Source organism: Lissotriton vulgaris, chromosome 1_1 (assembly GCF_964263255.1).
Source record: "Lissotriton vulgaris chromosome 1_1, aLisVul1.2, whole genome shotgun sequence".
In the NCBI taxonomy this organism is placed as follows: domain Eukaryota; kingdom Metazoa; phylum Chordata; class Amphibia; order Caudata; family Salamandridae; genus Lissotriton; species Lissotriton vulgaris.
Window position 1 is genome coordinate 1,733,623,149 of NC_141685.1, and position 27,077 is coordinate 1,733,650,225.

General features: G+C 46.3%; 1 protein-coding gene across 3 annotated transcripts in view; it reads right to left on the reverse strand.

Annotated features, from left to right (window-relative positions):
* NUP107 (nucleoporin 107) overlaps positions 1-27,077 on the reverse strand; it is a 590,137-nt gene that overhangs the window by 272,243 nt on the left and 290,817 nt on the right. For all 3 annotated transcript variants that reach the window (XM_086919004.1, XM_086919006.1, XM_086919003.1), the window contains exon 18: positions 13,246-13,315. In XM_086919004.1, coding sequence (XP_086775130.1) covers positions 13,246-13,315 — 70 coding nt within the window. The remainder of the gene's footprint in view (positions 1-13,245; positions 13,316-27,077) is intronic.

Sequence of the window (27,077 nt, forward strand, 5' to 3'; positions counted from 1 at the left end):
GGCCTATGTTGTAGTTTGAAAGGCCACATCTCCAACAGCAGGAGTGCACACTAAGATGGGCATCGTTGAACCTTGCTGGAATCAGTGATAGTGGTGAAGAATTTAAAAACACTCAACTTAAAATGCACTTCTTGTAATCCTTTATTATAATCCGCCAATAGAGAATCCTAGTCCCCATCCAGGAATTGTGTTAAGACGAGATTCTCACAAGGCTGTCAGTGCAGCGGATGTGGGAGCAGAAAAACTGTGATGTGACATACAATCCTTAGATAGTCCCCTGAAAAGTTTTCAAGAGGTGTATATATTGAGTAATGGGTGATCTGGGGAGGGCAGTATGAGTGTTCCCAAGGTCATGCACGAAATCATGAGATAATTGATTGTATCTATATAATTGGGAGGGCGGGAATCGCAAATTCCCGTCTCAAGTGGGGGAACGATTTGATAAAGCCATTAGAGATAGCGTCCTCAATGTGGAAAATTACATGATTAATCCAGATGGGCTAATTAATTTCCTCCCCAATAACTTATGGGCGCATTGTGCCACAATGTGGCATTAGCGTGAATATAACTCGGGACTTGCACCAGCCTGGGGCCAGATGCCTTGCCTATTGGGAGGTGTGCATCATCGGATTCACTAGGGGGGTAATTCGAGGTCTATAACTGTAATAAACAGCCAGATCTCCAGAAGATTGCAATATATGGCGCTCTAACTTTACCCATAATGGTGTGACCCTGGATGTAGGCAACCAATACACAGAGTGGGCCAACTGCTGTGCTAGCCAATAACCCTCCAAGCGAGGAAGACGTAAGCCACCCTTCTTCAATGTGGAGTAGAGCTTCGCATCTTTTAATCTTGGTCTTTCAGAACCCCAAATGAAATCGGAGGTGGAGTGCTGGATGCTCTGCAGATAGGAGACTGACATAACCAGCTGCAACATACCAAAAATGTAATTACATTTGGGGAGGACCTTCATCTTGACTACTTAGCCTCTACCTCAAAGTCTTTTTCTTCATTTGCTCTCTAGATGCTTGCAGTGGTGTTTTGTCATCCTAAATTCCCTTGTGTACCAGCTTGCCTCTGGTCAGTCTCTTGCTCTAGTTGCCTTTGAGGGGGAGCCAGGGTGTCAGCACATGTTGTGATCCAGCGTTTGAGGTTCTTGATAGCGTGACAAGTTGCTGGTGTGCTCGGGCCGGTGTGCTGAGGGGACAGAAGCCAACTCCTCTACTGTGTTCCTTTACTAACTGCAGAAGGCGGTTCTGGTGGTGGTGCAGGAAGTGTATACCACTGTGTGAGTGGCTCGGTATCACGCTGTGTGAGGTCAAGGTTTCCAAAGATTTCTAGAAGGGCTAAAGAGTTTGGGTCGTTGCAGCTTTCTAGGCTGAATGTGCTGGTGATGATGAAGAGGAAGGCAACATAGCCTTTGATGCTACTGGCGAGAAAGGTGCGGGTCCTCGTGGTCTGTATACAATCCTTCCACATAAGGAGAAGTTAGCTGTGCTGCCAATCTTGCACATGAAATATTCCAGGTAGCTGGTGGGAGTGTCATTTTAGGTGATGCAGTTGATGGTATCTTTTAATACGATGGAGACTCCACCTTCGGGCTTGTGCTGATCGTTTGATCTGTCGATCTTACAGCCAGTGGGGATGTCTGGTACAGATATTGATTTTAGCCATGTCTCAGTGAGGAAAAGTAGGTCTGGAGTGTGGTAGTGCAATAGGTTTCATATCGTGTTTGGGGAGTGTCGGAAAGTGCCCTTTTTGACATGGTCACCCCCACTTTTTTTCCTGGTATTCAATGCAATTATGCCTCCAAGTGCACTGGGTACCTGCTAACCAGGTCCCCAGTGCCTGCTCTCTTTCCCTAAAAACTGTGCAATTATCCCCAATTGGCAATATCTTTAGCACCCCTTGTAAGTCCCTAGTGAATGGTACCCCTGGTACCTAGGGCATGGGGTACTATAGAGGGCCCCTAAGGACTGCAGCATGTATTGTGCAACCCTAAGTGACCCCTCACCAAACAGAAGCAGACTGCCATTGCAAGCTGCATGTCTTGGTGCAGACAAAAATGAAAACACAACATGGCACACATTCCTGTGTGCCATGCCCACAGACACTGCATGAAGCCTGGGTATGTCACCCCTACAGCAGACCTTACAGTCCTAAGGCAGGGAGCACCGTACTGCATGTGAAGACATATCTACATGAGCAGATAGGAGCCTGTGCTGGTCAGTCCAATTGCTGTCAGTACAAGTGACCAATAAAGCCATTTTAAGTACATGTGCTGGAATCTGATGAAAACGAGTTCCCAATCTACATGATGGCTTCACTGAAACCCAAGATGTTTTGTTTCAAACATCTTGTATAAATAAACCCACACTAATTCCAATGATGTATTTATTAATACATGCACAGGGAAGGCACCTTAGAGGTGGGCCTTGAAAACCTACCAACTACTAGCGTGCTGACTGACTGGTATTAGCCAGCCTCCCACCACAGATGAGAGAATTCCAAGGCAAAGAGCTTAAAAGAGACCAGCGCCCATGGAATGCAAATCAAGGTTCCCTCACAGGAGAGAATGCCGACGACCCCGTCAAGGGTCCATCTGGCACCTGGACATGTGGGAAAATTAGTAGTCAGAGAGGCATGTTCACCTTCAGGCTACTTCCACCCCTAAGGTGAGCTACTTGAAGTCCATACAAAAATCTGGAGTCTGACATCTTTGTGATGGCAAACTTAGGAACTCTGTGACAGGGTTATGCCCACTTCCTACAGGAAGTGGTCATATAGGGGGTGTAGTGACCGCAGGGGTAAGTAGACCATTGGCTACTACCCTACACTCCCCTAACACCCTCAGCCGTACAAATCCGGACGCTTCATGACCTCTGCACCAGCCTTCCCCAGCCCGAGTGAAAGTGGACCAAAGGTGTACCCAACCCACAAAGTCCCCGGTGGGCCACCTAAGAAAATTGCACAAGTGTCGACTTTTGAAACCTAAATGTATTTCTATCTCGAAACGTACTTAGGCGATCGCTTGGATTCTGGTCCCTACATTTATATAAAGATGTTATTTTTTATAAATTGGTGTGGATCTTCTTTTTGAGTTGTGTGTAACATTTATTGACTGTGTCTATATTTGCAGATGTGCAACACTCCTCAATGATAAGCCTAAGGCTGCTCGACCACACTACTCCTTGGGATTGCTAGAGCAAGCCCCTGTCCAATCATAAGGGTATACCTGAACTCTTTGCACAGTATAAGTCTTCTTGGTATACTATAAAAAGAGCTAGCTTCCTACAGTGAGCTGTGTTGAGGAGCATGCATATAAGTATGGAATGTTGTGTAGGTCGTCTTTGCCCTGTGTGAGCTTAAGTGGACGTCTAGTTTGTGTGAGTATAAGCGAATGGGGTACTGGGTGCTGGTTGTACGAGAGTGATGGGAGTAGGAGAGTGATTGACGAGTAGGAGAGTGATTGACTTGCAGGAGGAGCTTGTGAACATACTTTCTGTGTAGTGTGGTGCTGTTTGGCAGCAGAGCGGAAAGTGGTGGCCGGAGCCAACAACACTGAGGTACAACAACAGGGTAGCAGTAGGGAGGTGGAGAACCAGGGCTCCTGCCGCTGGGCACAGTTCAAGCGTAGAGGGGCTTGCCCCTTGCGCATCAGTGGTGCAACTGATCTGCACCTGCTATTAAGTAGGTCCTGGGACAGTTGAGGAGCGAAAGGGGCTGTGGGAGGAGAATCGGGTATGCAATTTCCTGTGCCAATGGGTGATGGTAGCAGATTAAGCTATGTTTCAATAAGCTTGCAATTATGCATTTAAGCTTTTTTCTTGCTATCTATGCAAGTTAACATCTTCCAATACCAAGATGGCAGTCTCAATTACAGCTCTATTTTCGAGGCACTTGGCATGCAAGTATTAATGTCTGCTCCCTCCACAAACATTTGCTAGGCATATGGCATTTCTTGTTGCAACTGTTGTCTCATTCACACATCTTTACTGCGAACTCTATGGAATTCTCAATTTATCTTGATCATACCGCAAGAAATGGAGGCGTGGTGCCTCCTATACTACACAGTCTTTTATTGCACTATGATTGATATGCTGGTTATGGGTGCTGTGGAATTTTTGATAATTAAACCAAGTTAGTTCTTCACTCTTCTACACAGGTGCACTTATGTATAAGCCCCTAAATCATCAGGACCCTTTCAGCCTAAGGCGGTCTGATTTTAGCTACATCGGTTTAAAAGCCTCCAAACTTTTGCCTCTGGGTGAGCTACCTCCCCTTAGATTAAGCCTTATTGTAACCCAGTCTACACACTTATCTGGGGATTTACTTGGTCCAGTTTTTACCAATATTTTAAAATGCTCCTACAACACTTCAGTTGGGCTCCCTAAAGGCCTATTATTAGTTGTCCTATAGATCCGAATGTTAAGGATTTTAACTGCACACAACGCTCTCTTGCATCCCCAGTTTAAAATCTCCCAGAATATGCTCTGTGAGTTTTCAGCTAACGCTGCACTTGATGTGGAGTTTGACATGCTTAATACCACCTTAAACTTTAGAAGCTGGGTAATTAGATATCTTGATTGAGTTACTCCCCTTAAAATATTTCACGCTCGTCGGGAGCAGCCCTCCACTCAATGGTATTCAGAGGGGCTACATGCAGAGAATTAACACAAGTTTTTAGAGTACCAATGAAGTGCTACTTACTACCCGGATGACAAGAACAAGTACAGGTCAGTTCTTAGGCACTACCATACATTTATTTGGGCACAGACAAGAGTCTTTCATGAGGCCCTTACTTGCATCTTTTCCATCTGACAGAACACAGGCGGTATCTCTTGCTTCTTTTTCTGCAGCAGTTTTTACCATGACACAACGTATGTCTCCGGGATCTTCCCAGCGTTCCACTTTTTTGAAAATCTATATGCTCCCCCTGGCTGACCTGATGCATTCCTCTGGGTCTGAAATCATGGCATATGATATGCAGATTTTGCAGATGTTGGCTTAAGTAGCTGTGACTTCTGAATGGGAATGAGCAAGGTCACCACTTGGATGTATTCGAACTGTCTCCAGCTGAACTCAGACAACAGAAGTTTTTCTGCTTAGCAGACAAACTCGGCTTTGGGTCAAGGGGAAGTAGCTAGCATAACTTGAAGCTAATCAAGCACCCGCACCTCAGATAAGGAATTTGGGAGGTATTATAGACCATGAGCTGACTAAGACTAACCAAGTTGACAATGAGCTGATGGTCAATAATGAAGAGGGCAAATTTGTGGTGACTTGTCACTTCATCTTGAAAATGCTGCATAAAATCTTCAATATTCATTCCATTGGAGGCCAGTAAATCGGTTTCTCATGCCCACATTGGATTCTTTATATCTTCAGATTTTGGAGTGTCAGTTTAAGCAGTTACAGGTGGTCCAAAATTCAGCTATCATGATGCTTCTCAATCTTCCCTGAACAGCACATCCCCTTTCCTAAAGAAGCTACCCAGTCTCCCTGTTTGCAAGAAGGACATTTTTTTGTTGCTTGGTCATATATAGGAATGGTTAAGGCACTAGGCATTTGGCAGAGTCAATTCTACCGTTATGTCCAAATTGTAACATATACTCTGTGAATGCTTCTCTGGTGGCTTTTACCCTATGTTTTGCACTCCTGCACAGGGGTGGTCATACTTTTTCATTTCTGACCGTAAAAAGTAAAAGGAATCACCAAATTCTATCAGACAGGAAATCAGATTTCCACATTTTAAGAAAAAAACTAAAAACCTAGCTCCAATAATTTAATTTCGGATATTTTCTTTGGTGTGTGTTGATTCTATGTCCGGACTGGAGGAGAGGATTATGCTTTAACCTTAGTTCACTTTTATTACAGCAGCCATAAAGCAAGAAAAAAACTTCCTTTCCCAGGAAACCTTTGAAAATCTCAGAATAGTAACATCCAATCAGAATGTCCTCTCCAAAATAGCCCTTTCACAGGTTCTGTGCTTCCTCTTTCTTCGCTGCTCCTGCAGACTTCCAGATAAGTACTTCTTATAGTGTATTTTCCTCACAGGTGACCACGGGATGGTAACTCAGTGATCCTGTACAGGTGGCTTATCTTCCGGTCAGAGTTAGTGCAGTGTGGTAGTGCGGCATAGACTGTGTGGGGCTCGTGAGCATCGGGTCCCTCACAACGGGAGTGCGGATTCACATGCAAGAGCCCCAGCTCTCTGTGCCGGAAGGCAGCCTGGAGTGTGACGACCGCCCAAAACGGGCCTGTATTCCTCATAATTAAAGTGTTCACATTGTAGTGACCATGGCAGTGACCAAGACGCACATATAAACAGGTCTATAAGCAAGTAGGACTTTTTCCCCTTGGCACCGCGAGCCCAGGCTGCGATCCCCCCGAGTTAAGTAGGGTATGCCATTGACCTATTACTTGTGGAGCCCCAGGTTACTGGCTTGTTCTGTTGCCAGCATAATAAATGCGAGTTGCAGGCTCAGAGAGGTGCCGGTGAAGACCCTTTGTGGGATATCTCAGAGCCTCAGACTCATTTACTTGGGCCTAGTTACGCTAGGGCTTATTATCAGGGATGCAGGCCACCCAGTATACATTGAAGGAGAAGCAACCCCCGTCATTCCTGCCCCTGGATGATGAATATTGTGAGGCAGTTACACCTCTATTCAACACGCGCTGTCCATTGCGCTAGCCACCCCCCCCCCCCCCCCTCACCCCCCATCCCCGAGCATAAAAGTGATGAGTTTGTTAATAGGCATCTTCCAACCCCAGTCCCCTAGGGGGAACCCCGTTCAAATGCTCTGCACCTAACCAGCCTTTTGAAGCAGGGGTGGACAAGGACACTTTTGACACTTCGAGGGGTATCTCGGCCACTCCCCACTTGTCACACTTTACTGTAATCCTCCTACATCTAAGGAACAGGGAATGGCAATTAACACATGGTACTTAAAAATACCTGCCATTAGGGAGGATTTAGCTGAAACAACAAACTATTTTAACCCGAATAAGGGGTCGGTGAACTCAGCCCGAATAATGAGGGAAACTTATATAGGAGTAAACAGGGGGCAGGGGATCTCTTCAATCTCCGGTTATAAAAAAAAGAGACATAGAAACAGTTGATAGCAACAGAAGACGAGATTCAGAAAATTTGAGTCTGAGCTGATCGGAAATGAAACACAGATTGTGGATTAAACAGAAATAATATAAAGACATTGCAGAAAAAGCAGCAAGAGCACACCACCAAAGCTACCCTACATTGCATATACGAGGTGGGAGACAAGGCGGGTAAATTGTTATTGTGGTTAGAGAAACGGGAGAGGGCGATTAGATGGGTGTTTGAAATTGCCCCAGATGGGGGGATATCTACTCAGGGACAGGAAGGAAATAGCGGAGGCTTTTGCAACATACTACAGGCAACAACTCTACACATCAAAGTCATCCACCCAGACCGAAGCCCAAGATCGGTTAGCCACTCCTAATTTGCCCTCTCTAGATGAGACAGATCGAGAAGGTCTGGAGTCAGAACTGACTGAGAAGGAAGTGATACAGGCGATTGGGGCCCTGAAGGCTGGTAAAGCCATGGGCCCAAATGGCCTTCCAATAGAGCTATACAAACTAACCACGTCCAAAATTGCCACATATCTGGTGCAAATGTATCAAGAAAGCTTCAAACTAGGTACACTACCCGAGAGTCAAAGAGTTGCTAACAATGTGGTAATACACAAGTGGGAAACCACCTGAAAAATGTCCCTTATATCGGCCTATATCGTTACTCAACGCAGAAGTCAAGATCCTAGCCAAAATTCTTGCAACTCGACTGGCACCTCTGTTGCATAAGTTAATCCACCCCGATCAATTGGAATTCATGCCGGGTAGGAAAACAGCTCTTAACTTACGATGCCTCTATGGAGTATTGGGAAGGGCAGAGACTTTTAAATAAGAGGTAGTCATAATGTCATTAGACGCCAAAATGGCGTTTGATATGAGTGGCCCTTCCTGTTAGCAGCCTTGGAAAGATTTGGTTTTGGTGAAAACTTCCTAGCGTGGATACGGCTTCTTTCTTCCGAACCTCTAGCACAAGTTACAGTAAATGCAGGCAGGTCATCAATCTTCAAATTGCAAAGAGGGACAAAGCAGGGCTGCCCCCTCTCACCATTAATATTTGCGCTAGTGTTGGAGCCACTGGCGATATGGATCAGAGGTGATCCGCTAGTCAGAGGACTCTAATGGTCAGAGGATTGGGAAGATAAAATCTCCCTGTATGCAGATGACATACTTCTCTACTTGGCTAGCCTTTACTCCTCCATACACAGAGTTCGGCATATTTTTACTGTTTCAGAAGTACTCAGGATATACTATAAACTGGTACAAGTCGCTTTTATATGCCCTTTGGGGCCCGTGCATCAACCTTCCCAGGATTTGCACACCACATAGAGTTACTGAAGAGTTTAGATACCTGGGAATTTTTGTTACCACAGACCCACAGAATCTTTTACAATCACAATTTAGATCCCCCTTGCGGAGACAACAGGAAGACGTGCAACATTGGAAGACACTTCCCCTGTCATTTTTGGGCAAGGCCTCCCTATATAAAATTATGGTGCTTCCTTGTTTTGTCTCCTTTCTACAAAACACGCCATACCCAGTTCTTCCAAAATAATTTCGAGTTATAGAATCGGAGATGCGAACACTCTTTTGTGATAGCGGAACCCCAAGTATAGCACTGACTAAGCTGACAAAGTGCTAGTATGACAGTAGAATTGCCGTCCCGGCAATACAATATTATTACTGCGCGGCTCAAGTGGTAAATCAATGGACCAATTTGCTGCAAACGGAACCAGCATATAAAATGGATAGGTATAATATGAGGCCAGAGAATTGTCTCAGAGCCATCTAGGGTGGGAAACACACCAATTTCGACAACTATTACACTATGGCACGCTGCATCGGCGGATTTGGGGTGGAGAGATAAGATCATTATGACCACCCCACTCTGGGATTCAGTGCGACTCGGACTATTGGCAAAACAGTCTGGTTTGATAAATGGGACCTTATCGGTCTCTCCAGGGTAGAGACTTATGGGTGGGAGGGAAGATTGTGCCCGTTTTAGACCTGCAAAGAGACTATCAACTCGACCCGGCGGAAACATTTTGATATCTCCAGATACGAAGCGCACTGCAATGTGCCATTCCCAGCGCCGCAGAGACCCTGGCTTCCTCTCCTTTAGAAGATAGGATTTTAGATTACTATTGGAAGGAAAAGGCAATATTATGTATAGAAAAATGCTAAATAATTCGCCAGAGATTTTAGGAACAATACGTGCAAAATGGGTGGCCGATTTAGGAGGCATAAGTGATGAGGATTGGCAACAAGCACTAGCATCCCCAGAGAGATGGCCATATGCTCCTGATTTAGATTAATACAACTAAAGATCTTGCATGGGACATGCTATACAAGCACAACACTAGTTAAAATGGGCATACACGACTCACCACAGTACCCCAGGAAATGTGGACTGGAGGGTACATTTTTACATCAGTGGTGGGACTGCCCAGTGGTTAGGAAATACTGGAACAAAATTATTGCGCGAATGCTGACACTGTGTGGGAGGGAATTAGGGGCAGCGCCCCAATGGTGCCTCTTAAACGTTTGAGAGAATACAGACCTAACTGCAGGGGAAAGAACCTGAGTCACACTAGGTTTTATGGTAGCAAAACTTAATATCGCAAGGAAATGGAGGGTGAAGACAGGTCCTTGGGATCTAAACTGGGAGGTCGATATGGACTAGTGTATGCAGGCTGAAATGATGGTCTATGAAGGAAGAGGTTGCCTGCAAAAAAGGTCCAAGATCTGGGGGGGTTGGAACAAAAGCAGAGGAATGATCTGCCTATCTGTTAGAGTTTCCTCACCCTGGGGGAAGAGAAATATAAGATAGGCAAATGATTAAGGTGGTAGTAAGTAAAAAGTGATGGGGGGCAAAACTCACAATAAGAAGTCTGTCTTGATATATGTAAGAAATGTAATGCGTAAACGTGCCGATTTATGTATTAGTTATTGTATATGGCTTGCTGACAATTTTTTTCTCAATAAAAAAGATTTACCCCCTACAAAAAAAAAAAAAAAGACGCTTTGAAGGCCTTAAGAAGGTCTTTCTGCAATCTCAACCCACTCAGCCTTCAGACTGTAACCCCTTTGCTATGCTTACTGAAGACACAGACTCTTTCACTGATGAAGGTTTGCAGGGGGATTCAAATGCTGAGTCAGGGCTTCAAGACCGTGGCGCCCCCCTCAGAAGAGAATCTGCTCTTCCCGACGGGTCCATTTATATCATTTGTAAAGCAATGCCGTTACTCCGAGGAGTGTCCTGGCACTACTACAGAAGGGCAAATAGGAGGGCCGAGCCTAAAGACAGGAAATGAGCCAGGTCTTAATTTTTTTTCAAAACACAGGTGTCGCCTTGATGCATCTGAGTGTCAATGGAAGTTTATTCCTGAGAGAAGGGACCATGAAGGAGAGAGATGGTGCCTGACCTTGCCTTCCTGATCCGCAGAACTTTGTCAAGATAAAGATTTTCAGAACAGAGATTTCTTTGGGGTGTATAGAACTTAATTCTATCTTGTACATAGCCCGGGCCAGTTCCGTGGGGAGCTCTCTGGTTAACGCACCGGGAGCCAGTGTAGACTCTGAAGAAGACAAGTCCTGGGTCCTAACAACCTGGTATTGCATCCTAAATGCTGGATACAGGTGACCTCCTCCATCATAGGTCCTCTAAGTGGGTCCATAACGGCAAAGTGGCCACCTACGTAATGGGACATCTTCAAAAAACTCTTTCAAAGGAGGTCAGAGTCCCCTTGCAGGCAGAATGCCGCCGATGCTCATTGGAGGGCAAGGTGGCCTCGACCCCCGAGGTGGACTCTCGCATGGACACATTCCTAGCTAAATTCATTAGCGATACGAAGAAGGGCATCGATCACTCCCGGCGATCGTGCCAGGACAAACTCTTGGATATCTCCAATCCATTGACCAAGAATTTGGACATGGATGAAGATGTCAAACAGGCAGATACCCTCATATTACCAGAGATACTCCCCAGGTGGACTCAGCGAGCGGTGACTTTCTTGAGCAATGAGAACTTTCCGTTGTCGTGAAGAAGCCGCTCCCTTCTCATCGACATGGACCTGAAATTGGCCAATCTAGCCTCTTTGCGCAGGGAGATCTCTTTGGAGATCCCTTCAAGAAAGAGATAGGCAAGTTTGTTGCCACCTTCAGCTCCCTGGCTAAAGCGGAGACCTCCATCAAAAGGATCTTCAAGTATTTGCTGGGGCCGGACGTGGAAGGGGAAGCTCGTCTGGCCGCTTCATCGACAGTGCCACCCAGAGTGGCCAGTGCTCCCACACGGCGCAGTGGAAAGATCAATTCAAGTACAGCGGATTCTAACAGTCCAGATGCTTCCAGTGTGGTCATGGATCCAGAGGCAGAGGCCGTGGTGCACAAGGATCTTCACAAGGTGAAAACTTTCCTTTCTTCCCAACTAAGAATAGGAGGACATCTGGCTCTGCTCTTGGGAAACTGGCGGGCGGTGATCGCAGATGCTTTGGTACTTCAAATGGTCCAGGATTTGCAGACAGTGGACAAGCGGGACAGCGGTTTCCACCCAGTGGTAAATATCCGAGTTCAAAGAGTGGCTGGTTTACCGTCATTTCAAGATGGAGGCAATCCATCTGTTGAGGGACTTCCTCCATCCAGTGGACTGGCTAGTGCACCTGTACTTGAAAGATGCATACCCTATGGTGCCAATATTTCCTCCACACCGCCATTGCCAGCAGTTTCTGTGGCGAGGGCAAACTTTCCAGTTTCAAACCCTGCCTTTTGGCCTCTTGTCCGCCCCTTGGTGCTTCCCTAAGGTCTTGAAACCGGTGGTGGAAATCCTTCGGGCAGAGGAATCAGGATGCTAGTTTATCTGGACGACATTCTTCTCATGCATCAATGCCCTTGAACCCTGGCAGAACAAAGCCAGGCAGTGGTCTATCTGTTAGAACAGTTGGGCTTTGTAATCACCAAGAAGTCACTTCACATCCCAGCACAATGGACTACATTCCTGGGGTTTGTCAGACTCCATGGAGTTGGCTCTCAGTCTTCCCACTAAAAAGATAGCGAATATCAGGCATGAGATCCGGAGGACTCTGGAAAGAGAGAGCACGTCCCAGAGGCAGATTGCCAGAGTGGCGGGACTTCTTGCCTCATCGTTGCAGGCTATCTTCCTGGGCACCCTTCATTACCGGGCTTCAGAGGCTGAAAGCTTCCCATCAGAGGAGGGGTTTGAAGTACTCGGAACTAGTCCGATTGACGGAAGTGGTGCATGAGGATATGCAATGGTGGCTCATCCACATGGAGTCCTAGAATTGCCGGGCAATCTTAAGTTCCAGTCTAGATCTAGTGATAGAATCTGATGCCAGCAGCTCAGATTGGGGTGCTACCAGCTGAAATGTGTCTACCGGAGGAAAGTGGTCTAGATACAAATAATGGCTTGGAGCTGCTGGCGGGGTCCGTAACGGACCAATCCTGGAAGAAAGACAAGGCGCATTGTTCTGTACTGCTTAAGCTGAACAACGTTGGTATATCAACAGTCCTCTATCCCGGCGCCTGCCTGATCTCGCCATGGAGTTCTGGTAGTATTGTCTGGACCATCAGATCTCAGGGATGGCAGAGTACCTTCCAGGGACGTATAATGAGGTGGCCGATTGGCATTCTCAACACTACCGAAAGGCTCGGGGGGGGGGCCTTTGAGACTAAAAAAGGTAGATCTTTTTCTGTTCACAAAGAGCCAACGTGAAGTCTCCTCGGAGGCTATTCTTGCAGGTGTGCTTAAAGATTTTGTGCCTTAGGCAGTCTTCTGGTTGGCTTTCAGAATTAAATAACCCAGCAGTACCATACCATGTTCAAATATGTGAAAGTTAGAGGGGTATGCATGGCTACAGGTGTAAACATTAGTATCTTTCCTCTGTATTAAAAAATTGCTCTGCTAAAACTAGTACACGCTATGCACATAAGTCAGCAGCCTTGCTTGATAAATTAGTAATGATGGCAATGTTGATTTGGTATTGCAGTAGAAAGTGTACCAAGCCAAAATAAAAATGTCCCAAATGTTACAGAGGGAAGGTAGCTGCAATGTTAAAGAAGGATTAAAAAATATGTGATTAAAAGACGACGTTCACTTTTACATTTACTAAAAGAACACTTACCATCCACATCTCCCAGGATGATGAATTTCTGAATTACATGATAGTGTTCCTTATTCTCCTCCAACACTCTCTGAAAAACATAGGTCTGTGCTAAGAATTCAAGGAAATACGTTCATATGTAGAAAGTCACAGGACTACTGAAAGCTCAGTGGCATCACACCCAAAGCACAATGTGGAATATACAAATGTCGATCACATAAGGTGATAGAAGCAGCTCTTTTAAAGCCATATAGACTATACTAGAAATGAAATGAGTAGCCCATATGTTTACCACCATCTATAGTTTTTGTATTACATAGCTTGTGAATTCAGTATATTCGTTTAAAATGGCACTGATCCACCACAAGTGCCAAAAGAGTGATTGAGTGGTGCAGATCTACTAATGAATTGGGATACAGTTGTTTTAAAGTACAATTTTTATTGGCACCTGAAAAAAAATAATACCATACCTGTAACAAAGGTACTGTCACGCTTGCTTAAACATCAAGACTTCAACAGGTTGGTCAATTTTCTGCTGCAGTGCAGCACAGTGTTTATTGCTGTGGGTTGTAGTTTGTGATATCGTTTATGGACCCAACAGCATGATACAAGTAGGTTTGGAGCCCACGGTTCTTGAGATATAAGGCTGGTATCTGAAAAAGGGACCTTGTGGTATCAAACACTATTTTTTTGTAGCAACTCTGAGTTGGTTTGTTGGTTCAGTAAAAGGCAATGCTATCTCTGGAACGCAGAAATAAACAATAGTTCTAATCATGGGTGTCAAAGATACATAAAGGAATTCACATTGATTATGAATAAATGTCCCGTAGGAAGGGGGGCAGGGTGGGGAGGGGGGCTAGGGGGTCGGGTGTGGGAGGGCGGGGGCAGAGAGGGGAGAGGGTAATCACGCACAGGAGGCACAGTACAGCACTCAGGGCACATACTCTACAGTATAACTTAAATGGCCTTTTCCTGAGTTTGAATATGTTTGAAGTACCGTTTGTATTGGCTGGCTACACATTTGCAGTATTTTAATGAGTTGCGGAATTGCTACAATTAATATATGTGGACTTAATGATGTTAAAAAGAGAATGAGGTTTGCTGCATTGTTAAAATCACTCTGCCTGGATCTTCTTTGTTTACAAGAAACACACATCGAGGGGGCAAGGCGATACCTCTTGGAACAGCTGGGGTTTTCGGTATTGGTAAAATCTAAACAGGGATCAAGGTCCAAAGGGGTTGCGGTTTTTGGGAAAAGCAGAGATGTGATCGTTAATAGAAAGAAAGAAGATCAATGGGGTAGATGGGTGTTGCTGGAGTTGACCTACAAAGGGGAGAAATTTACGCTGGCTTCTATATATGGTTCCACCGAGGATGACCCAGACATCTTTCAATTCTTAGACTCAGAGTTGGCTCATTGGCCGGAACCCATAATTTGTTGTGGGGATTTTAACATCCATGACCCGCCAGGCTCATTCACGCAAACTGGGGGGCAATACAAAGGGAGGAAGAAGAGAACACAGAGCGTTGACCGCTTTAGTATTGCATAACTCTTTGATAGACCCATGGGTTAAACTACATCTACTAAAGGAGGGCAGCACATTTTTTTTCGGCTCCACATAAAGTTTTGGTTAGGTTACATTATTGTTTGATATCTAGCTCTATGCTTGGTGGCAGCCAGATTGAAAAACAGCCACGGATTATTTCGGATCATAATCCTCTGATTTTAACAGTTAAATTGGGCCAGGGGCATAGGCAAGTCACACAGTGGACATTCGAGAGAGCATTGCTTAAGGACGAACTATATATAAAGCATATGAATATCTGAATAAGGAATTTCTGGGAAGAGAATAGAGGGACAGCAGATCCAGGTATCGTGTGGGACGCTTTTAAAGCTGCTAGGGGAGAGACGCTGAGTTATGCACTCCGTAAACAGAAGATGGAGAAGAAGAGGGCAGAGGAGCTAATCCAAAGTTTGATTAAGGCCGAAGAACAGTTAAACCTTGGCATTCAACAGCAAGCACCATTAGAACAGCAGCTCCTCAAAATTGTGGCCATTAAATCAGAAACATTAGAGTGTATTGCCAGTAAAGCCGCAGTGAATTATCTAATTAAAAGAGAAAATGCGTATGAACTGAGCGAGTCGCTGGATTTAGGGTGTACGATTCTCTTCTCTGCCCCGCTGCAGGCACAACATTACAAAACAGTATATTCCCTCTACTATACTCCTGCCATGTTAGCACAATGGGGTAGCACCTCGGGGACTACTTGCCACAAAGTAATTTCCCAGAGGCAGATATTGTACATATCTTCGCCACCTGCCCACAATTGCATACGCTGATTCAGGATCTAGAGGTGTTTCTAGGTAGATTACTAGGAATTAAAATCGCACTCTCACCGACTTTGATATTGCTAGGGGTTAGGTCAGACCCTGACATTCCCCAGCGTGAATTTACCTTTGTAGCTATGGCAGTTTACAGATTAACTATAGCTAGGGCCTGGTTAGATAATAGACCCCAGGTGCTTCAACAATTGTTGGCAAGCCTTCTAGCGGCTTACAATTTAGAAAAGGCAATATATGCAAGGAAAGGTAGGCGAGGGTGGTTACTGGGGCTGAGAATCTGGGGTCCTATTCGGAGGTGGAAGGAGGGATTTGAGTTTCCTAATATCTCCTTGACATCTTATACTTGGATATTTCTTTCTCTCTTTCCGTATTTTGCCTTTTGTTTTTCTCTTTTATGCTTCTTTTCTTCCGGAGATATAATGCCTAAGGGGTAACTTAGATCATTGGTAACCTTACTATTTCCTTTTGTACAAATGTTTATGCTTAATTTGTACACTGAGTATGTTGTACCGTGATACACGATGATTGATGGAAAAAAATTCTTTTAATAAATATAAGTTAAAAAAAATAAAAAAGATTATGAATAAATGCAATTTTGGATTCTCCAGGCCTTTTTGACATACTCTCAGAATTTTGAGGAGGTACAGACAAAAGCACTCCTTGGTATACAATGGAATAGATTAAGAATACACAACTCCTCCAGGTGACACTTCGGTACTGCAGGCAAGCTTTTAACAATGGATAACGAATACTCGCAAATTCTTTTAAAACCCCCTTGCAACAATTTTGCCAGACTTTTTTTATTCTTAAAATTACATTATTTAGGGGAATATGTCAATCCATGCTAAAACACTGTACATCCTAGTTTGGTCTTCCCACAAGACACTAAATCGCCACCCTCCTTTTGCTAAGCTTTCGTGTGCAGCCATGGAAAAAGAAAAAAAGTTCATGCCCATTTTTAATAAGTTTGATGATGTAGCAGGATAGGTGCTAGCAACAATCTCCAATCTTTACTGCCAACGAAAGCACATTAACAGCTTGGCAAGAGAAGGAGCCATTCAAAGCCAAGGTTTGAAAAACACTGCACGTAAATGTAAATGACCAAAAAGCGATCACCCGGTGCCTTGAACAAGTGAAGTTAAAGAAAACCTAGGCCAATCTTTACTGTATTTTGTTGTCAGACAGTCCACTTCAGTCTCACAAGGGAATATGCCAGGCTTGGATAGTACAGACAGCATTTGCAGATAGTTGCTGTATTGCTTTTGGGGAATGTGATAATGCCCCGGTTACTTACCGGTAATCTTCATTACTCCGAGTATAGTCTTCCTTGCCACACGACTAACAACGTGAGCTTCAGGCTCCACACCAGAACCCTCCAAAGCAAAAACAAGTCAGCATCCCATGCCTCCCATCCCTTCCCAATATGGCCGACCCAATACACCCATGACCTCTATAAAAGGCGGGCCGGCTCAACCCTTCAGCATGAAAGACAAGCAGAAAAACATGAAGCCGATAGCCAGACAGGGAGGGAGGGATGGATGGATGTGAACTCATGTGGCGAGGAAGACTATACTCAGAGTAATGAAGATTACCGGTAAGTAACCGGGGCATTACCTCCTCGTTAGTCTTCCTCGCCACATGACTAACAACGTGAGCACATACCAAAGCCAAGCGGCTTCATGGAAACTCACAAGAAAACCAACGGACCAGATTGGGACCCCCACAAAAGAGGGCAAACCCAACAGGCCAGAGAAGTGGAAGAACCACCCAAGAGAGTGGCAACCACGAGCAGGAAGAAAACAGCCCGGGACAGAAAGACACCGGGAGGGCCGAAAAACACAGACCCCAAGACAAGAAGTGCCGCCAGAAAACGTGCCCAACCAAAGACCGAAGGAGGACAGAGAAGGCACGGCACCAGACCGCACTGAGCTAAAAGCAACTGGAAACAGGCCCTCGAACAGAAAGCAGGAAGCCGGTCAAAACACACCAAGACCGCCCAATGGACAGCCCAAAGCGAGGGGAGCAAAAACCCAAACAGTACAACAGTCACAGGGGCTCTATAGGAACTGAAGAAAAAGAGGGCAATCCCACCACAGTAACCCAACAAAAAAGCCACAGCAGTAAGAGACAGTCCAACCAAAGCCCATCCACACCGTACTGCGACCACCAACAGCGAGAGAGTCGAACCACCCCCAAACCAAACAGCGGAGTGGAGAAGAAAACAAAAACCACCAGGTCCGACGGCAATCAAGAGCAGAAGCAAAGGAACCAGATGGAACCAACCCAGACCGTCAGAAGCCGCGGGAACGGACGGAGGTGCAGATAAGGAAACCAGCACACCACCCAAACAACAAAAATGAAGGTAACCCAAACCCCACCAGCAAGGAGAGGCAGGGAGGACACAGACCACAGCTGCCCAAAGGATTCCCGGACAGGAGCGAGACAGCAACGATAGAGGCCAGGCAGGTGCAACGCAAAACAGACCCTAGGAGCCGCAGAAAACCATAACAAAGCCACCCCTCCATCAAGGGCACCAAAGAGGACCAGGACCATGGCAAAGCCCCAAACAGGAAGGCGAACACCCACCAGGGGACCTCATGCACAAGAAAGCATAACGAACCCGGAAGGAAGGGGAATGCAGAAGGAACGAGCGAGACAACCCAGCAAAGGGGACAAGCAAATCGCCCCGCAATGTTCCACATGCAACAAGCCGCCGAGGTGATTACCCAGAAGGCCAAATGCACAACCAACACCCAGGACCAACCCAGCCAAATAACGGAGATCGGACAGGAACCGGAGTGAACACAGGGGCAAGGCCACAGTCAAGGCCACAGGCAGCAACCCAGCAAAGGAGAGAAAGACGGAAGAGCCGGGCGGAACGAGCCAGAGAAATGTCAACATCCCCATGGATCAAACCCGAGCCGGCAGGACCTAGTACCCCAAAACCAGGGACAAAGAAGAAGAGGATCCAACTTGCACAGGGAGCGCCGAGCCCTGACCGGGGAAGAGAACCGGGATAACCAGCACCCCCAGACAATCACAAGCACTGTGTGACCAAAAAGCCCCAAGTGATAAATAAAAAACCGTGGTAGGTAATTAAACCCCAGACCAGAGTGAGCCAGTGCCCACAGAGGCACAACACGGACCACCGAGCAAAATCACCCAGAGCCACCATCGGGAAGCACCCAGGCGAGCCCAACCAACAGGGCAAACATCCCGACCAGGCCAACTAGACCAGGCGCAAAGCTGTGAGCCCGGATAAGAAGGCAGGAATACCTAGCACCGGGGAAACAACCGGAAGAAAGTGACCAAGGCAAGCCCGAAAACCCCCTGGAGAACGAGGCAGTGTACGAACCGCCACAGGATAGCAACAAGAAGCCCCCGCGGGGCAGGGGCAAAACCAAGCAAAGAAACGGTCAACAGAAGTCAGACGAGAAATCCGCCAAAAGGCGAACCAACCGACCCAGCATAGACCGGGAACCCATGCACGCCCCATAGGCTGAAAACGTCCGCCAACACCCAGGAAGGGGAGACCAGAACACAAAGACCACCGGACAGGGCGAGAAGGGAGCCACTGGGGCAAGAGAAGGTACACCCACGGGATCAGGCGAAGTCGGGAAAACCCACAGAGCACCGGGACCAACCAGACGGGGAGGACCCCCAACGGACAGACTGGGCATGCACCGCCAGTCACAAGGAGTCCAAAACCCACCCTACGGAAGGACCTCATCAGGGAGACAACCCAGATCTGAACAGCCGGGGGGTCACACAAAACCAGATGAAGGGGGAAGCCATCCCAGGGAGGAGATCAACCACAGAGCCACAGCACGTGGGACCGGACCCATTCAGCCAGGATTGCACGAAACCAGTGGCATGGAGAGCACTGGACAAACCAGACCCACTCAGGGTGCAATGCAAAAGAAAATGGACAGAAAGCAGAACAATGTCATGCATTCACTCCAGTACAGAGATCTGGGCCCAAATCCATTGTTTACTTTTGCTCACCATGCCATTCCGGTTTGGACCCAGCAAAAATACTACTAGTTAATACCGGTCACAACTTGTGCATGGGAGTGTGAGGGGAATACAACAGTGTTCACTACTGGAAAACAGCATCACCAGGGCCCACAGAATGAGGCAGTAGAAGCGAACATGCACCACCAGAGAACTGTTACAACACGATGAGGAGGAGGGAGCAAGGGACGCCCGCTGAGACATGGAGCAGGAGGAGGAGGAGGGGATACCACCGCCGTGGCCCATGGCAAGAAACGCCAGACTTCAGGAACAGGAGCAGAAGCCAAAGCCTACCTGGAGACTACAGAAGCAGCCCGAGAAGGAAGAACAGGAACAGAGGACCGCCCCCATGCAAGCATCAAAACCCGGAAGTGAAGCCTGGGAAGGGGAAACACACCCCTCCGGACCAAAGGACCAGAATGCGTGAACAACCAGCAAAACACACAGCCCAACAAGAGGAAAAGAGTACCACCCCATGGAACACCCAGAAGGGCCCAACACCGTGTCAAGCAGAGCAACTAATAGGGCATCTAACCTGGGAACCAGATGAGCACGGACACCCAGAAAGGAATCTGGGCACCGAATAACAGAAGTCCACTGCTACCCAAAGGCCCACAATCAACAAAAGAAAAGCAGAATTGCGCCAAGAGAAGAGCCTGAGACCTATGAACACAGGCCTCCACAGCAGAAAGCAGAGAGAGGATACCCAACCCCACTGAGAAATTACGTGAAGTGCACAGAGACATGAAACGTCGAGCGCTGGTACCGAGACTGGAACCCCGTCCCCCAGCGTCAAGGACGCCCAATGCGGTCTTCTCACAACAAATGTGTGATGCTCCGTTTCTGTAAACGTATACAGACAACCACTCGTCTTTCCCAGAGTCACATACAGAGCGAACATGACCAGAAGGAATCAGAGCGCTCTACACGAGCACCAGGGAGATCCAGTGAATTGCCCAGAGACACAAGATGTCGAGCATCCCTGCCAAGACTCGAACACGGACCTGAGCATTGAGGGAGACCGCTCAATCTGTAAGGACAACAATCCTGCCACAATGTACGAAAAGCTGGGAGGGAATGGAGACCTAGCGAAGCCACAAGTGGCGGAGACCCCTTACAAGTACAAATATAGATATAGACCACTCACCAAGAAAACGTTGTACCCGCAAAACCTGGGACACCAGGACCCAACCGAGCCGAGACAAGCTGGGATATGAACCTGTGACTATGAGGTTGAACACAGGCTCGCCCCTATAGTGGATGCATCAGACCACTGAGCCACCAGCGCTGCGGGAGACCAAAGAGGCGCGCATGCGAGGAAGCAAGGCGCAACACAGTAACAGTAATCATAGTAGAAACAGCTGAAACATAACCCAAATCTCGGAGGCAGTGAACATCCAACGCTGGATAATAATAAGAGAGTAATGTGCGTTATGGGGAGGCACAAAAGACACCGTAGTAGTGAAAACGAGGCAACTCCCCAAACGCAGTGCAGCCCTGCTCGCGTGGGATAGCAGTAGTAAGCGCAACTCGTGAAAAACAGATTGCAACCGCAGGCAGACAAATTACCATTGTCTACACTCCTGCCGCCGAGTAACAACTTCGCCAGGTGAGCGCCAGCGGTCCCTCTACTAATTCAAAAATTCACAAGTACAACAGATGTTTAATTTTCACCCAACTCAATCTATTTATCTACCTGTGAAGGATGAATGGCTGAGTGGTCACGATAACCCCATGCCCCAGAGCCCGCTAGAGCCGGGCAGAAACGCCACTATACGTGGTGGGAGGAGCGGAAATCATAAGACGCCCACCGCGACATAGGGAAAAAACAGACGTAATCAACGATCGGCGGGAACCCACGAAACGGGAAAAGCAGCTGCAGGCCAAGTCGGGCCCTAGGCCAGAGACCAGAACCGGTCCGCCCTAAACACAGTACATTTGAGAATGACCGGCAGGCAACCTAACACAAATATATAAGTGTTTTCATATCAGACAAACACGGTTCATAGCCAACCGAGCCTTGAGGCCCAACTGTACATATCAACATTAGAGGGGGCAGGGGACCCTTGCGCTTTCAGGTACAACAGTGACAAGCTCGCAGCCGCCCGGGGAGCAGGGCTGGACCACTCCCCGCCAGAGCCCACAGAGACGGGCTGCCAAATGGCATAGCCCAGAGCCCGCTATAGCAGGGCATCAAGTCACAAGGTGGGGGGTGGGAGCGCTGTGCAGACCACAAGTGCGAGGGCCAGAAAATGGGGGAACCAGTGACTTTGCCCACTAGAGCAGCCCCCCCCCCCCCCCAGGGCCCCAGGACCTGCTGGAGCAGGACCTTGTCCCACTTACCTGTACTCTGGAGGAACTGCATCGCAGAACAAAAAAAACAGGCTGAAGGGTTGGGCCAGCCTGCCTCTTATAGAGGTCAAGGGTGTATTGGGTTGGCCATATTGGGAAGGGATGGGAGGCATGGGATGCTGACTTGTTTTTGCTTTGGAGGTTTCTGGTGTGGAGCTGAAGCTCACATTTTTTAGTCATGTGGCGAGGAAGACTAACGAGGAGGTAATGTGGGATTTAAGGCATCCTTCTTCAAGGGCTCTAGACAGCGGCTGGTATGGTACAGGCTGTACTGGCCTAGTTAAGCTTATTCTTCACTCAATGGGCAAAAGCAGTGAGACTAGTTTGCTTCCTGTTGAATCCCTCTAAGAACAGATGAAGGGTTCTTTCGGGGCTCTCCTTTATCCCTTGGACTGTCCAGTGGAAACATGCCCCGTTTCTCAAACAATGAAGGATGGCATCTTCAGTTTCAGTCTTATGCTCATGTTCTAAATCGTCAATCATTCAGTTAGTTATCCAATCAAATTACCAATCTGCAACTTTATATTAAACATGCTGGAGGCATAGTAATCTGCTGAAACTAAAATGAAAAAGATATGTAATTGTTTTCAAAACCATGAGGTAAGGTTGTCTTAAAAAATAAATCCTCTACTGTTCAGTTAAGAGAACAGACTATGGATTCAAATCAAAAACATGGGTTTTGATCTAGGAGAACATTGTTCTATGAAACAGATAAAAGTTATCAAAACAATTTCTACCTGGAGAGATTACAACATTAATACAAAAGTAGAATAATGGGGGCAGAGGTCAAAGTCAGACTTGTATATACCTAATAGCATTACTTTGCCTGACTAAAGGTTTAGTGCTCACGCTGTTGATAAAAAAATTAAAAACACTTGTTAGATTGATTATTGGTCAGAGAGGAAGGGTTCCATTGCCAGATATCAAAAGTGGTCTACTTTACTTAAAAGGCTAGAGCAAGGTTTAATTTACCTTCCCTTGCATTATACATAGGTGCCTTTTCAACAAAGTTACCAACTCTCTGATTAACAAAATTGCAGGTCTGTTGCGTTTGAGAAGGATAACATCTACAACACTAATCTACCATGATCATCAGGATTCTAACTGTATCAGGCAAAACGCTTCTTCTGCTAGGCCTGTGTAAGAATGTACAGGTCCGCATCCATGTGTAACATGATGCACATAAATTCAGATCGGCTATGAAAACCAAGTTATTTGCGTGACACCCTGAGCAGTGTTACTACAGGTAACAGTTTCTGGAGCAGCTAGAAATGTGTATTTTTAACATCTTAGAATTGTAAAGATATTCAACAATTGCAGCATGTCACAGACTGTGCGAGCATAAATCTGCCATGAGCATTCACTATGCATTTCTTGATGCATCCCTAGGAGGAGACTGGCATAGGTATTTGCAGGTGATCTCATGGTGAACAAACTTCCTTCTACTGAAACGAGTGAGAGGGATGCACATGATTTTATTGATTTGAAGAATAATCACAATTACAAAAAAACACAATTAACCTCTGGCTTACTGCACTCTGGCATTAAACCAGATATTTATTCTGAGGCATTACTGAGACATTAATTAGAGCTCAGTCTGGCCAAGCTCCGTACCCTTGTATGTGCACAAAACGAAGCAATAATGAAGATGGAAAAATACAGACTTAGATTACAAGAGAGGTCCTCAGCAGACATGGAAATACAAACGTTCTGCATTGCTGTGCATCTAAAAATATGCTAGACTTCCATGGGTTGCTGCCTCGCAAGATGCATAGTTTCAACTAACAATAAAAATGATTTACAAATGAGATGTCGCAAGATTTTAAGGTCTTCATTCAAATTCACAATTAAAAGTACAATATGCTCTCAGTAACAGTTTATGCCGCTATTGTCATAAAAGCCCACATCTTCACCAAAAAGGAACAAAAAGTCATTGCTCAATCACTAATATGCTCTTAGGCAACACAAGAGGTTGCTTCTGAAAAAAAACTATATTTGCCATAAGTCAGTGAGAGGACTATGGCCACTTTCCAAATGAACCTCCCATATTCAAGTGGTTTTCTACCTTCCCTGAAGGTCCAGGTTATAGAAATGACTGCAGTTTAGTACAGAAGTTGAGACGCCTACAAGTGGTGGTGGATGCAAGTTTTTTCTCAGACAATCCCTGGTGTAAGGTTCATTCACTGGTATAGCATAACACCTTTGCCTCAATGGCCGACGCCATCAGGGAGACGCTCGACCAGGGGGGAAAGGCTATGTTAGTCATGCTGGACCTGTCGGCGGCTTTCGACACCGTCCAACACGCAGGTCTCCTTTTAAGACTCAGGGAGATAGGTCTGCGTGGGACGGTGTTGGATTGGTTCCTATCCTTTCTTGCCGACCGCCGACAGGTGATCTGGGCTCCGCCGTTCTCTGCAGAAATGCCTTCGCTGGAGGTGGGGGTGCCTCAAGGGTCCATTCTGAGCCCCACCATCTTTAACATATACATGGCCCCTCTGGCGGAGGTAGCGGAGGCGTTTGGGGCCCGGGTCATCTCATACGCTGATGACACCCAGCTCCTGTTTACCTGCAGGAAGGGAGAGGTCTTCGACGGCGGCAGAAACAAAGACTGCTTGAGTGCAGTCTTTGCGTGGTTTCAGCGGCACAGCCTTAAATGCAACTCAGACAAGTCTGAGCTGCTCTTTTTCGGCTGTGCCCCAGATCCTGGTTGGAAGACATGGTGGCCCCAGGACATGTTCCCCCCCGAGAAACCATCTTCTCAAGTGAAAAATCTTGGAGTTGTGTTTGACGATGATCTCTCATTCCGTCCACACATTCTGGGATTATCAGGGAAATGTTTCGGCATCCTTAAGATGCTTAGGAAATTCCTCCCACTGCTCTCCCTGCAGTATCGTAGGAATGTAGTCCAGGCGCTTGTGGGATCTCGTCTGGATTATGCAAATGCGCTTTTTGCAGGCCTACCAAAGTATCTTTTATCCAGACTGCAAATTGTCCAGAATTCGGCGGCCAGAGCCATCTATGGCCTGCCTAGGAGAGCCAGTGCCTCATCGCTACTAGCTAAGCTGCACTGGTTACCGATTTCTGGCAGAATCAGATTTAAACTCCTTACATTGGCGTTTAAAGCCCTTCATTCCGTTGGTCCTAACTATCTTAGGAAGCGTATTGCTTTCTATGTGCCACGGAGGATGCTGCGGTCAGCTGACTTGGCCAAAATGGAGGTGCCTGCGGTCAAACGTGCCCGGATGGGCGGCCGATCCTTCCAACATGTGGCAGCTTGCTTGTGGAACGAGCTTCCACTTTCTCTCCGGAAAGCGAATAACCTTCTGGCTTTTAGGAAGGAGCTGAAGACTTTGCTCTTCACTAAGTAATCATCGTGACTGTAGCCTGCCTGCCTTTGGTTTCATGGTTTCTCTCAGGCCTCTTTGCTAAAGCGCCGGGACACCCTCTTGGGGTAGCCGTGCGCTCAAAAAGTACGGCTTAACATTAACAACATTAACATCAACAATGTCCAAAGGTATGAGGGCTTTGGAGATGTACCACTGCAAACGTTGTAGTCTCCCTTTGGTAATATGTACCTCAATCAAGCGTGATCACTCCAAGACTGTGAAAGTACAGGCACAGTGAGAACACATGTATGTATGTGCCCATGAGCAGGAGTAGCAGAAATATGCAGTTACCAGGGATTCTCCTACCTCTGCGATACACAACAGTGCAACATTATTTGTTAATGTTTTATATCGAGCATAAAAGTCACATAGAGCAAAGTGCAAAATAAAGGAACAATCAAAATAAAAACGGAAAATAGGCCACTACACAGAAAGTCTGCATTAATAGGTGTAAAGTGATAAACAAAGTTCTGACGGAACAATCAAGGCTATGTATGCAGATAGGTGGCAGCTCCACTTAATCTGTGATTCAGGTTCCACCCGCATAAGATCTCAGTTACCATTTCTTTTTTCGATAACGTCAGGGGTAGATGAGTTAGACGAGATTTAAAGTTACTTACCTTTGGTAATGCCTTTTCTGGTAGAGTCTCTAACTGCCGATTCCACACCTTGTGAAAATACATTTTATTATGACATATATATGTGCCCAAGACCCTGTGTGCTTTATTTATGCCACCTTGATTAAATAAATACTTACAAACTTGATGCACACTTCCGAGCCACTGTCCAACAGTACTTTTTTCTCCAAAGTAAAAACAGACAACATAGGAAGCCTACACAAACGCAGATAATAGGATTCTTCAGTTTTTTTCTTTTCTTTTCATAACAAGCAAAAAGTGGAAGTGCAACCGAAGGGAACAGTGTTTGAGTCAGTCTAAGAGTGGGTGTGTGAGTATCTCACTGAGTATCTCAGTAGCAGCTTCACTGGGTTTGTCAGTGCATACATCTGCGGTGAGTGCATAAGTCTCGAAATATATAAATATTCACTATGAATGATGAATGAAGTATACTTGTAAAGCGCACTGTTACTCCATCTCGGAGTGTCCTGGTGCTGTATACCGCTGGGGAACCCGTCCTGGCTTTCCCTGTGAGATGGTCCCTCCTGAGCCCCCCCAAGGTAAGACCAGGCATCCCCGGCATTGAAGGGGCCGTTGTGAAGATTAAGCAAGCTATTGCCCAGAGTTGCAGAGTGGAGCCCAAGGTTAGAGTAGGCACCGAGGCGAGAATTATCGAGTTCGCGGAACATTTGACCCAAGACCCTGCCGCGTTGGGAATTGAACCCTGGTCCCGGGCCGATCTCAGCTTCCGGGTCTGCCGCCTCTAACCACTGAGCCACACTTCTCCCCTATCATTCGAGATGTCATCAGTGATGTCACTGACCATGTCATGAGTGATGTAATATGTAAGGTCATAAGCAGTGCATTGCAGGGGTGTGAGTTATAGTTAGCTGAGCTAACTATAACTGCTGTATCTCTGTGGTTTTGTACAAGTGAAATGTCAGCCTAACTATAGAACTAGAACGTCCAGTCGTTTTTTCAGTGAAAGAATATACATTATATATATATATATATATATGTATATATATATATATATATATATATATATATATATATATATATATATATATATATATATATATATATATATATATATATACACACACACATACATATATGCATATATATATATTCACTGAA